The 15372-nt window shown below is 44.5% G+C and overlaps 1 protein-coding gene across 3 annotated transcripts in view; it reads right to left on the bottom strand.

Annotated features, from left to right (window-relative positions):
- Positions 1-10949: 10949 nt before the first annotated feature.
- CACNA1E (calcium voltage-gated channel subunit alpha1 E) overlaps positions 10950-15372 on the bottom strand; it is a 325029-nt gene continuing 320606 nt past the window's right edge. For all 3 annotated transcript variants that reach the window (XM_015122410.3, XM_015122438.3, XM_077986562.1), the window contains one exon: positions 10950-14208. In XM_015122410.3, coding sequence (XP_014977896.3) covers positions 13666-14208 — 543 coding nt within the window. In that variant the 3' untranslated portion in view covers positions 10950-13665. The remainder of the gene's footprint in view (positions 14209-15372) is intronic.

Here is a 15372-nt window from a genome sequence, read left to right as displayed (position 1 = left end):
CCCTGTTGCTCACTCTACAGTCCATTTGCTCCCAGTGAAGATGGAGGCGGGTGGTCTTCAGTCTCCGAGGAGTTGTCAAGGAGGTTTTAATCAGCTGCTCCCAGCCATCTGTACAGCTTTTAAGATCAGCAAATGTGAGTCATCTCTGCTGCATCCATGCAAGCCACCCATGGACAGTTCGACCTCCGCCTATTTCTAGAGAGGCATTTAACGAAGACTGACCTAATTCAAGCAAAAATAGGTCTTGATTAGTGTGTGACTAACCTGCTTATTTCTCTAATTAAAAAATAGTCGTTCTTCTATGCTTAGTGACTAGATTGTGATGCTTGATAATGGTAAAGTTGCCAGTTACCATTTTTCTTCTTTTTCTTTTCTTTCTTCTTCCGCCTTTTTCCATACCTATTTTTTCTCTCTCCCTCTCTTAAAAAGATAAAACAACAACTTATGCTGGCATACAATTATGCTGCCTGAGAACCTCTGTTATTTCCTCAATCTTGCAGAGCAGCTGCCGTTCAGAACTCTAGTTATTGCCCAAGGTTAAAGTCATCTCCTCCCAGTTCAGATGTGACTGGCAGCTGCTTCTCCCCACAGACACGAATTCATTGTGCAAAGACCCACCTGGCACCAGGAACTCCTTGTTAGCTCACCTACTCCACTGTTAGCCGAGGGGGCATCACCAATCTCCCCAAGCAGCACTCACGTCCATACAACATGGCTTGTTTTAAATTGATTCGAAGAATCGGAGTTATTTAAAACAGTTGCAGTCTATCTATGGAGACCCTCTCCTTTATTTTTAATGACACACAAAAGAAAAGTGATTGAAAAAGATAGTTTCCAAATGCCTGGAAAATAAGAAAGATGATCTGATAGGTCTGGGGCAGAAATGTAACAGGGAAATAGAATCTAGGCAAAGGGAATTAATATGACAAGAGAGGACTTTCGGTAGAATTGGTTAACCAATTGTACCACGGCAACTAGTTTGTTTCTCCTTAGACAAATATTTGAGGTGAGTTTCACTTTAAGATATGCTCCTGGAAATTGTTCATCAATCAATTTATTATTAACACAATCCTATTTTTAAGGGACAATTATTGTGTTTTAATGAAGCAAAGACTGCTTTGATGAGATACATTAAGCTTCTATAATTTATCTCCACCACTGGCTATGATTCTATCAGAGGATTTTCTTATTAGAAAATGGGACTGTGGTCTGATTTCTTTTGGTCCTTGGCTCATCCTGTGAGAAATGTTCTGAAAAAGCTGAACATGTTCGTGACAGAGCTGTATATGCCCTTAAGGGAAACTTGAAAGGTATCCTACAGAGGGTCCCTTGGGTCTCTTAGGGCAGTGGAGAATCAGCAGGGAATGTCTGAAGGCTTCACTAGTACTGCCTTCAGCTCACTGCCTTCCACTGGTGGGTATAGACATGTGGAGCTTGTGTTGCTGAAAGAATTAAATGAGACCCTCTGAGGTAGGCTAAAAATTGGGGAGATAATCAGGTCTCCAGAGGGTCTGGTATGACCCTTACTCATTCATGTTTTCACTGTTAGCTGTGCGCACTCTCATGCAAAATTCAGTGGCCAGAAGCTTGTATCTTGGTCTTGGAGAATACAGTTATTTCTCTATTTTGAGTTTCTTCCTTATTCAGGTAAGTAAACCTGGTTTGGTTTATCGGTACGATGTCTGTGCCTAGTCTCCCCATGATTTTAATACTTGCCATTGCTGTTTGCCAATACAGGGATGGTGTGAAGGCTAAACTCTGAGAAATGGCTTGTAAGCTCTCCCTTCACTCTCCAGCCTGTCCTTTAACAAGCTCTCTCAAAGATCTGCCCTTGAACTAGAGCAAGATACCTCCTCCTGCCCCTTTTCTTGACATCTTCGCCCCCATCCTTATGGCCCAGCCAACTCTTGTTATTCTTTAGGCTTTGTCTCAAATAGCAGTTCTCCCTGGAAGCCATTTCTGACTCCCCAAGTTGTTTTTAGGGGCTTCCATAGTACCCTGAAAATTCCTCACCCTCAGAAAGATCACACCATGGTGCAGTGGTTTGTTTCCTTATCTGTAGCTTCCATTAGTCTGAACAACTTAAGGACACTGCTTCATCTGGCTTGCTTATTAAGACCCTAGTGCTTGGCACCATAGTAAATGGTTAATAAATACATTCAATGAATGAGTGGACTAATAATAGCAGTCATGTTTCACTGAATTCCAGCTATGTGATAGACACCATGCTGGGTTCTCATTCTCTCTCTCTCTCTCTCTGTGTGTGTGTGTGTGTGTGTGTGTGTGTGTGTGTGTGTGTGTGTGTGTGTTTAATCCTAAAAACAACTATGCAAGGTTAGTCTTGTTATCCTAATTATACAGTTAAGGAAATCAGGGGTTACAAGCTAAGTAACCTGGCTGGGGTCACTGTTAAATGCATAGCTAGAATTTCTACCCAGGTCTACCTAATGCCTTATGCCAGTGTATTTACTGAGCTATATTTATGTAAGTTGCCCTTTTCTCTTCCACCCCACCTCCCAGATAGCCACATTGTATTCCCATCAATGTCGAGCCATCTGATCTGGTCACAGGGGCAAGCAGTATTTCCAATATGCCAGGAAATCAGCCTGGATTCTGTCCTCTATTTCTAGGCCTGAATAGTTTGGTCCAACTGTCATAGCTCTTTCTTTGAATTACTTTGATGAAAATAGCTCATTTATGCCTGGTCTTTCCATGATACCTCCTGCTACTGTTGCAGGGGTTATAAACAGGCTCGGGGTGGGACTGGAGGATGTAAACACTCAGATATTTTGGTACCCTTTTCAAGGGAGAGGATACATAGCTTCCATTAGGTTCCTAAAGGAGTCTTCTGGACACATTAGCAAAAGAAGCCTCCTGGGGTGTGTTTCAGTTATTCTTTCCTTCTTTTTCGGACAGTTGTGCTAGGGTTGCTGAGGCTACCCTCGGGAGTCTAATATGGCAGTCCAGGTTCGCAGGAGACTTTCTTGGCCTTTGGAAAACCCATTTTAGAGTGTTTCCAAATGTCAAATCCCTCACGTATGAAATAGACTAGGGCAGAATCAATACCTAGGCTCTCCCTTAAGCCAACATTCTGGGCTCTGTGATTCCTATGTGTTGTAGAATCATTTAGATCAGCAGATGAAGGCTATAGTTGATTTTAAACACACACATGATTTTGCATGCAGAAGCAGCGAATGGGAATCTGGAAGCAGTGCCCTGAGGCATGGGAGCGAGCCCTCTTTCTGGATGGATTTATAGTGCTTGACTTCAGTCTCGCATTGTTTCGCCTTCTAGTATCCTGAATATTCCCCTGGTGATCTCCTGGAAAGGGTTTCTCAATTTACTTATGTCCAGAGTTGATGCTTTACGAACTAATCATTCTTTATTGACCACTTAGGAATGGTCTTCAAAAAGTATAATTATTATTTTTTCCTTTTTTCTAATGGACTAATCATTAGGCCACTGACCCTAAATTTATGGTTCACTTACATGTGCCGTCAATTTGTGAGTTACTTGATATTTCAAATTGCCTTGAATATTGCTGTGTTTATAGGTGTACAGTGTTTTTAATGTTGCCATTAACTTTATTGGCTACTTTTACAATTACCATCTCCCACTAATGTTTTTCCCATTTTGTTATTAAATGAATATGGAAATTAGAAATGAAGAATAAACAAAATTATGACTTGTTTCTGAGACAAGAGTGGCGGCATTATTTTAAAATAGCTACACAGTAATGATTTGCTTTTTAAATGTATCCCCTTTCCTTAGAAACTTGCCTAAGGATCAACTTGTCCTCTGTGTTTCATTAACAGAAGGGGAGCACCCACCAGCGTATTCTCAGCATGTGGCCCTGAAAGGTTCAGTTTCTCAGATGTGGTGGGTTTGGGGAATGCACTTGTATATGGTAATAATGATGACAACAATGGTGAGACCTGACATTTATCAGATGCCAGATGTGGACAGACACGGGCTATTCTCTTCATATACTCTGTGTTCACTCTGCCCAACCACGCTATGGGGTAGTTGCTATTATTGTTCCCATTTTAAAGGTGAAGAAAGTGAGTCTTAGGTTGAGTGGCCAACTCGGGGCCACACAGCATGTAACTGGTGGTGCACAGGTTTGACCTCAGTTGGTTCTATTCCAGCACTTGCATTTGTAGCCTCTATTCTTTTCTTTCTTTTTGTTGCAGGTGTTTAAGGAGTTCCCGGGCTATGTGCGCCTGTGACTAGTCCAATATTTTGTGATTAAATATTTAAAAAACTGAAATCTGGGTCTTTAGTTTGGGAATTTTCCCAGCTCATTAGCAAAGTAATGTGATACAAAAGTAAAGACAAGTTTCTAATATCCCAGAGGCAGAATAGAAGGTTTAGGAACATAATGTGTAAAGGTAACCAACAGATGATCAGATCATAGCACAAAAACACTCAAGAGAAACTCAGAACAGTGTCTGTTTTTCTTTATAGCTGTTTCCTAGTGCCATTAGCCTGTGGAAAACTGTGGACCTAAGTTCCAGGTTAGAAGAAAACAAGAACAGAAATAATCAATCCATGTAAATTGCTTACAAACCAACTTTGCCCAAGAAACCAACTTATTCTCTCATAAAAGTATGAAGTTAAAGGTTGTCAAATTCTAACTCCAATGGTGATAGAAGCCACAGGAAACAAATTATGATTGAAAAATAACATAAAATTTAAGAGTTGTAGAGAATCTTAGAAATTTCTAAAATCCAGCCTCCAAGGACCTAGACCTCCCTGAGAGATGACCACATATCACATTTTTGGATGTTTTTAATCATAAGAAAAATCCTAGCTAATAAAGTCATATATCTTAGGACTCAAGAAAATATCTTGGCTCAAACTTAGGGGACTTATTTTGGAATGCTGGTTTCTATCTAATTGATAAAAGCGTTGCTCAGAGTAAAATAATTAACACTAGGATTAGATGATGATATTTCCCCAAGCAGAATGAAGCAGACAGTTCTCGGAGTGGCAAATCAAATGGATGCCTGGGCCTGGGGCTTGCTGCTTTCCCTGTGGCAAGGGAGCAATTGCAGTGAAATGGGGAGTGATGTAGACAGGAGGAAGAATGGACAGTATCTCCTAAGAGTCTTGGGAATCAGCTACTTCCTGAACTTGGTGGCTGAGCTGGTGTCCTAGAGAGGAGACTGGTCATAGTTTTTCCGGTCACAGAGCTCTGTTGTTCCATAAGGAAGTTCTTTGCCTACCTTGTTAAATTCCTCACTTGGAGATCAGGACAATGTCCTGATTAGAAAATCTGTTTATCTCTTTCAGGGAACGAGTTAGTATGGAATCTTTTTAAAAAAATATTATCCAAGGCAGAGAGTATTTTTTTCCTATTTTTTCTTTTTAAGAGGTGAGGGTCTCACTCTGTCACCCAGGCCAGTCTCGAACTCCTAGCCTCAAGTAATCCTTCTGCCCTAGCTTCCTGAATAGCTGGGGTAACAGGTACGAGCTACCACACACAGCACAAAGTGCATTTTTAGTAAAAGAAAACCTTTCAGGGCCAGGATGTCCTTGGGACTTTGAAAGCCTCCTGAATTCCTCCTGAGTGGTGTGAGCAGACCCCAACTAAGTGCAGCTGCAGAGCCTGCTGCCAGCTTACCCTGAGGGTCCTGGCAGGCTTCACTCCCATGATCTCCCTTTTTGGTAGCAGCAAAGAAACACATCAAGTGAGGGAAATCAGGCCGATACATTCTTTACAACAAGGTTTTATTTATTCTTTTCTTTTATCCCCCCCAAAACATTAAAGTTTTTCATCTTTCTTTTATTTTTAATGGTTTTCCTTTTGGATCCAAACGAGCATCTATATTACAGGATATCCGCCTGGTCAACATGCAGTGCTGAACTGTGGCTTTAGGAGAGATGCACCGATACTCTGGGTGGGCCAGCATCAGCTGCCATTCAAACACCGTGACTGCAGGGGTGTCAGGCTGGCACACCACAGTGGATGCTACCCTAAGGAGGTGTCTTGTGGGGCATGACTTGCACGTTTTAGAATGCAGGTAGCAGCATTTTAACAGCCTGAGGCAGAGCACCCAATTTCCCTCCTGATCTCATATTACATGCTCATCCTCTAGGAGCAAAACAAAGAGGGAATGGCCTGACCATGGGCCCCAAAGGACAGAGGGTGTGGACCCTGTAGTCCACCTCCTTGCAATGTTGTTATTTGAGGCTAGAACCGGTGCACCCTGCAGAGTCTGAAATCTGTTCCTGATGAAGCTCATCCCCGTCCCACTCACTGGCCCTTCTCCCATCCCATGGTATTCTCACCACTAGGAAGTTAATATAATCTCTCCATTATTGGTGCTACTATGTTGAAGAGTTGCTAAAGTCATAAAGATTGTCTTCGAGCCGCTTTAAAGCAAGAATCTCTTTCCCTCCATCTCTCAGGTCTGGAAGAGAATTTCGGGAATCTATTAATCCTCTGAGGCCTTCAAATCTACTACCCTAGGTGAGTTTAACAGAAAGAACTTCTCTGAATCCAGTCTTGTGCTAAGAAGTTTACCCATAATCTAAGTGAAAAAGAGGATTCAAGATTACACATCTCTTAAGTCTGTCCCCTTCTGGGACCTGTTATTTTCTACCTCATTTTGCTTTTGTTCTACAGCTTGTCTTCCTACCCTCTACTCCATTGTCCCAGCCATGAAATGCCAAACACATCTAGTGAATTAGGCTTTTCTCCTCCATTTGTTTTTCTGGGTGAATTCAAATCTTGGACTCAGTTTGAGTGGAGTTGGACTGCCCTCTAATATCACCAAGAGGCAAGTTCCTCTGCAATCGCAGCAGTTAGGGTGGCTTTGTATAACTTTTGACTGGTTCACAAAACACCAGGATAGAAAAACACTGACTAAAGTTCAGCCTGCAGGCTAAGTATATATCCCAATTGGTAGCCATTAAAACTTAATACCTATGTTTTTACTAACTCCACTGGGATCTGCCTAATATTATACAACTCCATATCAAATGTAACTAAGACCACAACTACTGTCTACCTTAACTGGCAATTATATTACATTGTTTAGCCCTCATTTCATAGTACCTTTATTTTAAAAAATTGATTAATGGCACTTTAAAATTTTGGAGTATGCTTTTCCTGCTCATCCCTTATAAAAATATTTAACAGATTTGCTTTAAGTGGTGGGTTCTTGTGCCATATAGGCCATTGCCATAAAAAAAATCAGAGTACTGGAAGGAAAACTGAGTCATCAAATCAAGTCAAATTCAGACTTGGTATATTTGAATGGTTTCATTTCCTTTTCAGTTTTGGGGCCATCCTCTGAGTGAAGTGAAGAGGAAGTGGCACAGCCTGGTGTAAAGTCTAGGGTCTGGTTGTAGAATGTAGACAGCAATCCATTCTTATCTCTGACAAACTCGTAGGACAAAAAGAGAAAAGATTCGTTCAGATTTGCAGTGTTGGGTTGGAGAATATGTCTGGGTGACGATCTATGACTGGCTTAAGTTTGCACAAAGAGAAGGTGACACAAGGAAGCTCAGATCATGAAAACCCAACTTTCTGGATTGAAAAAGAAAAAAAAAGTCTAGGTTTTTTTCAAAATTAGATAACAAGAAGAATAAGGGAAAATGGGAAGAACAGAGTGAAATTAAAGCAAATCCTGGATTCATATTCCATTAAACAGAAAGTTTCCTTTAAAAAAAATCAAATGCTTATAGCAATGCTGAGAATTTCATAGGTACTTCATGGGATCTAACAAGTGAAGGTTTTTTAAAATTGCTTTGTGGAGACTAAGTACTTTAAATTATGTATTATTAACTTAACAGACACTTTACATCATGAGTTAGCCAAACATTCATATTTCAGTTGACAAGGGAAAGAAAGTGAAGAGATGCTTGCTGAAGGCACAAGTTTGAATACAGAAAGCTGGAGCATAAAAAACTATTGACTTCCAATAGTTTTCATTTATCAGATTACTACACTATTGTAAAAATTACCTTCTTATTAAGACATAAATTTTGTATTGGTTAAAGATGTCCTGGAAAAATTCTGTATCTCTTTGGCTTTCACTGAAGTTTTAGGGCAGTTTTTCATTAATTTGGGTTATATGTTATGTCCTTAGAAAAAGACAGAGGCCAATTTAGACAGAAGGAGAAAGACGACAAAAAGGAGACCAGAGAGAAAAGACAGAGATGGTACTATAACCTCAGATTTTTGACTCAAATATCATATCACTAAATTTGATGGCAATCACTTCCTAAAGAGAAACAGATTCAGAAACATTGCAGATCACAAAGGTATCCTTCTTTACTATTCCATAATAGGTCTGTTACAAGAAACCCAGCCACCAACCAAACAACCCCAAACAAATAAAAATAAACATAAATCCCCACACCTCTTTTGACTTGCTCTACTCAACTCTTTCATACCTCCAAAAATAAAAATACAAACCTCAATAATGTATTTATAGGTAGCATGGCTGATTATAAAATCTCCTTTTGCATTTAGAAGGTCAAGATTCTAACTCCTCTACTTATAGCATGCGGAGAGAGGGTGGGTAAAAGAAAGCAAAACTACAAAAATAGAAGGGCAGTTTGGGGATGCCCCAGCCTCAAAAGCCATCAATTGGACTTTGCTATGAGCCCGATTCATACTTCTCAACTGTCTTGAGTTTTGTTCAGAGAGGATTTTCAGGCCCTTTGGGTAGGTTGGGACAATCTATGAATTTGTTCTCTTTGGCTTGGTGTGACCTCTCTGGGATGCATAAACCTCGGAAGGTTAAAGCACAAGGGATTCAAGGAAAGAAAAAGATGGCCTCCGGAAAGCAAAGATAGTTCTGTTCTTTTTCCTTTGTCCCTTAAAGCGCTATGTACTCTATGTACTCTGACTGGGTGGGCTGTAGCACCTAACAGCTGACAAAACACCATAGCTCTGCAGCCAAGCCCTCCCTCCTCAGACAGCAGAGAAGCCATCAGCTGCTGCTCTATTTGGGGTAGACCTGGCTATGATGTACAGGGTGGTTCAGAAAAGAAACAGCAAAAGACAAAAAGGCAAAGCTGCTGCTGTAGGCAGTGCTTATTAATGTGGGATCTCTTTGATCACCTTCTTACAAAGGTTAGGTCATAAGCCCTGAGTTAATTTTGTTTGGATTTTGTTAAAATAAGAGTCTCAGTGTGGAGATATTTTAAAGAGAAGTTATCCAAACCCGAACCTGATTCCATAGAGACTCTTTCTGGAGTCAAACCATCATTTTCTGGCCACTTGCAAGGGACCAACTTCTTCCTTCTTTCCTGCATCATAACGTCCTCTCCTGTACCCCCCTGGACGGTGCCCATTGCTCTGGGATCTACGAGGGAAGAACTTGCAGGCTGGGTGAGAGAGCTAGTGGGGAAGAATTCACCCCAAGGCATGGCAACGCCTCTCACCAGGATTCTTGGCATATACGAGCCCTAGGCTTCTGAGGATCTCAAACCATAACAGACGTGAAACTGATGAACAAAAATAGCAGTAAAAATTCCTTAACTTTCAAGTCTCAAAATCCCTGAAAGGTAGCTATCTATCTGCTCCCCTTCTGCTATACATTTGCTTTTTCTTTACATACAACCTCATAATATTTATATCATCTTATAAATGAGCTGAGAAATATCCCTCAACCTGTCCCTGGCCCCACCCACTAAAGAAACACTCTGTCCAAAAAAAATGAAACATCCAGAGGGCTGAGAAGTAGGATGTAATGAAAAATGGAGAACTTTTTAAAAATCAAGATTATCTGAGATTTTTGTTCCATCATGCCAGGAGAGACCTCATTTTCCTGCCATGAGCTCTTATCCAGTGGGTGGGCATTATGTCCACCCCCACACCCTACACCGCGTGTCAGTCGTCTTGCGAGGAGCACCAGGTGAGTTCCAAACCCTATTTCATTAGAATGCAGCATTCCCCAATAGCTGAGAGAGTGGTGGAGTCAGTCAGGCAAGCAAATAAGCTTGGACTGGGTGGAATTAACCATCTCCGGAGTTGGATCAGTGCTAACATGCAGCAAAACGGAGGCTGAGATGGGAGAACAGAGGGAAGACGACCCTCATGCTCACCACATAGGCTCTATGGGGTCGGGGGGAATCTGTGCAGGGAAGGGAGATACTGGCTGAGAGGTGGATTATGGGGTCTTCTCTTTGTGGCCCGAGTCAAGGGAGGTCAAAATCTAGAATATCTGGAGTTTAGCTTCTGGGCAGTGTTCTTGGTGATCTCAGTGCCCTATGGAGACATTGAGTGGGGACTACAAGTGAAGCCCAGAAGAAAAACAGATTCTTCAGCTAGAAGAGCAGCACAGACCCCCACTGACAATTGTGTTCATGACTCACGTGGAGCCAAGGGGATGCTAGCCAGCGCCAGCCCTTCACGGGGCAGGAAATTCTATGCTGACCCTGGCTCAGGGGCACCTTGGCTGGAGTCCTGCCCCTGTCCAAAGGTCGCTGGCACTTTGTCCTCTAGGAGATGGGGAGACAGACACAGAGAAAGATACAGAGAAAGAGACAGACATGCATTCCCTACCTGGAGTCTGTCTGGAGCCTTAAGTGAAATGAGGGATATCTAAACGCCAATCTACTTAGAACATCATCTCCCTGCCTTGGTTTTCTTTCCTCCTTTTACCTTCCTCTATCTTGGCTTCACTCTGTTTTGAGGAGATGGTGAAGACAAGTCATATATTAGCAAGATAAACTGAACATATGACTCAAGAGTCTTCTGAGGGGACCGCCAGTGCCCAAATTTGATCTTGTGGTATATCTGAAACACTGGTTGTAGTCTTCTTTTGCATGGAATTTCTCAAGACGCTGCTGTAATTAACCAGAGAAAAGAACAGGTGTTGGGGTCTACATGGGCCTCTTTTCAAGGGAGGCAGGCTCTGACACCTAGCAAGGGAAGGCTGGCATTCACTTTTGTTCAGAGGCAGCAGAAAACCAAACATGATGATGAGTTTGTGACTCAACAGAAAATTATTTTATTTTCTGGTCTTAATAGAAGAGTAAGTGCAGGCTGAGGGAAAAGAAACCCAATTTCTTGGTCAAGGGAAGGTGAATAAAATAAATTCACTGGTAATAGAAAAACCAGGTGGTCAGTCAGGTGACTGCATCTGCAGTGCTTCCAACACTTTATTCAGGACTCAGATACTTGTGTGTATGAGTTCAAGGAGTTCAGGAAGGTTTCCTGGCACAGTAAATTTAGTGTTTATACTACTTGCAGGCAAATTCCATTTCTGGTAATTGCTCTGCCAGCCTGCATTTCTCCTGTTGAAATGGCATAAGGTATCACTACAATTCCCTTTCTCAAAACACCATGCAATAGACTCGCTGACTCAGAATAGTCGTCCTGTTGTAGGCCTTCCCCTAGGGAAAGCTGCATTTCCGAAGTGGAAAAAGCAATTTCATACACACAAAGCAGCCCATAGCAGCACTTTGGCATGAAATGACACTGAGCAGAGGAAACTTTAAAAACAAAACAAGGCCCAGCATCAGCGTCTTATGTAATGATCACACCTGTTAGGATCAGGGTACTGTATATCACATTCCCAGCCACCCTCAAGCACACACGTGCTAAGTGGGAGAGGAAAATGAAGACGAAAGAGGGTCTGAGAGTGGGAGAGCTCTGTCTCTGCCTCACTGGCCTCCTCTGTTGGGACAGCTTTGGTTTGGGGGCTGACCATGGGTCATGAAGCTCCATCAGTATCAGAAGAGAAGGCAGGGCCATGACAAATGATTCTCCAGCCATGTGGTTGAATTTGGCTTTTCAGGGCTGATGCAGCTATTATATATTTCAATTTAAAAAATAGGGGAAAAAGAGGCTCCTTCTAAGAAAAATAACAGCTCTGGATTTCTCCTGCCCAAGAGGAGAAGAGTGTTTATCCACTGAGTGCTCAGTGCAGGGCAGATCAGGATCCTGGGTGGCAGGCTCCATCTGTTCCTGTGGGGGTGGGGGGGAAGGAGGGCCCCGTCCTTTCCCCTGCTGTGATGGCACTAAAGAAGAACTTAAGGGAAAGGTACATTTCCACCAGATAAAGCCAGTGATGTGTGCCCTCCAATGGAGCTGTATGCCATGTACCAAAAGAGCACTGGCTTGGCAAGAAAGGGCTCTCTTGCTCAGTGCTTCTGCATTTGGGCAGTTAGGAATGACAGGGTGGCACTGTCAGCCCCAGCTCTTACTCTGGGGAGGGGTGAAGCCCCATCTTGGCCCAGGGGAATATTCAAGGTGACCAGGGCCCCAGTCTTATCATCCCGTATGATGAGGCCCCACTGGAGCCCACTTTACTAGAAGGAGCAGCCCAGGTCTAAGCTGAGGTATATTTACTAATCACCTTAAAGCATCCTGACAAACTGACCTGAACCCCACACCAGCTGCAGACGCTGCGGTCCCAATGGTCCTGCCTCATGGGAGGTCCTCAGTAAATCCAGACTTTCCTAGAAGCTTATTTCAATCTATCCGCCTTTCCCATCTTTACAGAAGTCCCTACCCAGTGGTGGGTAGCCTACTTGGATATGTGTGTTCTGCCCTCTCAGAGGAGTGGCAGGGAAGGCTGGGCCTCTGGCACTTGGCCTTACTGGGCTTGGCACAGCACTGGCCTTGCTGCCTCACGGACCAGAGTGTGGGCTGACGTTCAGCCAGGAGGTGCTGGTGTGGCCGTAGCACTGTTGCGCATATTTAATTGTTCCCACACTGGTTGGAAAACAGACTCTGTTTTGAGTCCATTAGGTGGCCCCTGTTACTCTACCCACATTCCCCATGACTGGCATCTAAAGAGCCAATGCCTGGAACAGCGTGGACTCCAGCACTACGACCAAACTCCACTTACATTGATGCCACAGCAGTTGTTAAATACTTTTACCTTCACCCTTACCAGAGCCTTAGGCACCGTTGTGGACCCTGGGGAACTTCCTGACCTGTCCTAACTAACTCTCAGCACCTACTGTGAGTGACAGGCCTCAAAGATGGGGGGCTATACCCCCCAGCACCACCAGTTTCTCTGACCGTCTCCCTCATGGTAGGGGCTGCCGGGCTATGGCTTTTCTCATCCAGACCAGCCCTTGCTGCTATTGCCTCAGCACACTGACCCCTTTCGCTTCGGCTTTCTCCTCCCTCCCTGGCATCCGATGTTCCTGACTTAGCCTGTGCTGCCCTGGGGGAAGAAAGCCACAGGGTTATGCGTGAGATGCTGCTGCGTTGCCCTGGTGGCAGTGGTGCTGGCTGAGGCGTAAGAGCTGGTGAGGGAGGAGAGTCCTTTCCTATGGTCTCCACTACTCCCCAGTTAAGAGCCAGAAAGTCTTCCAGGCTTCTCAGGGCACTGAGTGTAGACATAGGCCAGCTAGATCCCTCCACAGCTTTTAGAAAAGTGGGAAGGGGCAAGGGGAAGCAAAGCCATCCTCATGTCCCTTCTCCTGCAGGAATAACCCTCCACGTTCCTGTTTTCTTTCCCCAGCAAAGAGGCAGAACTATGGCAGTGCCCATCTTGCAAAGGGGAATAAAGCAATTTGGTGGGTTTGGTGTTCCGATTGTCCTTTACTTCCTCTTCTCTGATAATTCATGGTGTCTTTCCATCTTCCTTTTCCCTCTTCCGCCCCCCCGGGCCGCACTGGCTTCCCAATTCTGTCTTGGTTTTCTCCATGTGGGAGAAGAGCATGCATCGGAGGGGGGAGCAGCCTCTAGCATTTGTCATCTTCTTCCGTGTCACTTAGCAGGTTGTTGACAGCCCCACACATCATGCCTGGCCCAGGCCCCCCGCGCCTCCGTCGCCGATAGTGCCCATTGGGCATCTGCCAGCTGTGCCGCAGGGGTGGGGCTGAGCCGATGGTGTTGGAACGGCCCAGGCTAGTAGCCACGGCTGCTTCAAAAGTGAGCGTCTCCTCCTCGCCACAGTCTGAGGCGTGGGAGTCTTCGTGCAGGGCCAAGTAGGGCTCGGAGATGTAGCGCTGTGGGGAGGCATGTTGGCCCTGCCGGGGGTGCGGGGAGTTGGAAGACTCGGTCAGGCAAGTGTTGTTGTTCTCCAGCGCTTGGGAGGTCAGTGGGGAGCCCTCCTCGCTTCCGTCAGCAGGTGGAGAGATGCTGCCCACGTGTCGAATCAGGGAGCTGTAGGAAAGGAGGGGCCGGGGCTTTGGTGGGATGGGCGGGAGCTGCCGACGACTTCTTCTTGGGGTGCTGGTGTCAGAGACAGAGGGGATGGAGCTCTCACTTAGGGAACCTGTGCCCTGGATAGCAGGAGAGACATGGCGTGTTAGATTGGGCTTGGCATGATCCCTACTTGCAACTCTTTTAAGAGAGTCCTCGGAGTCTGAATTCTGTGGGGGAGAGGCCTGCGCTGGAGCTCCCTGTAGTATTCACATCCACTCAGGGACACAAGGATTGAAGAGATTAAAGAGTCAAGAACATTTAGACCAGGGCATCTCAGACTTTTAATGAGCATACAGACCTCTGGGGATTTGGTTAAACTGCAGATGCAGGCTCAGAAGATCTGGGGTGAGGCCTGAGAGTCTGCGTTTCTAACAAGCTTCCAGGTGATGCCGGGGTGGCAGGTCCGTGGAACAAGCACTTGGACTACTAAGGAAGCTCTACATAGGTAACAAGGGGCACACTAAAAGAGAGACTTCAAACTTGAGAAAGACAACTCTGTGGAAAGTGAACAAACGCTGGAGTTGCTCTGTCTGGGAAACCCTTATTCCCACCCGTGTCTTCAGTGGTTTGCTGAACTCAACTTCTGGACCTGATACATGCAGTTGTTGGCTCAGGCCATACTTGCCCTCATCTATTCCCAAGGGAAACTGAGCCCAGGTTTTGGGAAGTAAACCTCCAAGAGAGCATTTCTTAAGGTATGTGTGACCTACAAACCTCCCGCTCAGAATCCTATGTAGGGGTCTTTTCAAAGGCAGATTTCTGGGTCTCACTAGAATCCTTCAGGCCCCAGGAATGTGCAGTGCTAGTAAACTTCATGGGTTAATGCTGTTCTGCGCTAAAATTTGAAAACTGTTGTTCTAGAAGGGAAACCTCTCAGCTGCTGTGTCTCCAAAGGTCTGCATTAGCAGCCCTGCCTTTTCTCCACTGATCATTTCTGTTGAGGGGGTCTCCTATTATGGGTCAAAGTGCCATGACTAGAGATAGGGCTACGGTGAGGAGGAGTAACACAGAGTTGATGAATGTTCTCATACAGCTCTGATAGTTATTCCTTATGCACCAGGCTGGTGGTTCAGCAAAAGGCATGGTCTTGTTGGGACAGCTTGAAGCTAGGTAAATGAGGGTGAACTGCTCTGACTTGTGAATCCTGGGCTGAGAGATGAATCACCATACTCACAAATACTGAGGATCACAAGATGGTCAAAGGAACCTTTCTGGCTAAAGGACCATCCTGTCCTCCAAAA

Source organism: Macaca mulatta, chromosome 1 (assembly GCF_049350105.2).
Source record: "Macaca mulatta isolate MMU2019108-1 chromosome 1, T2T-MMU8v2.0, whole genome shotgun sequence".
NCBI classification, from domain to species: Eukaryota; Metazoa; Chordata; class Mammalia; order Primates; family Cercopithecidae; genus Macaca; species Macaca mulatta.
The sequence above is the reverse complement of the archived record's forward strand: the minus strand, read 5'-3'. Positions and strand labels throughout refer to the sequence as shown.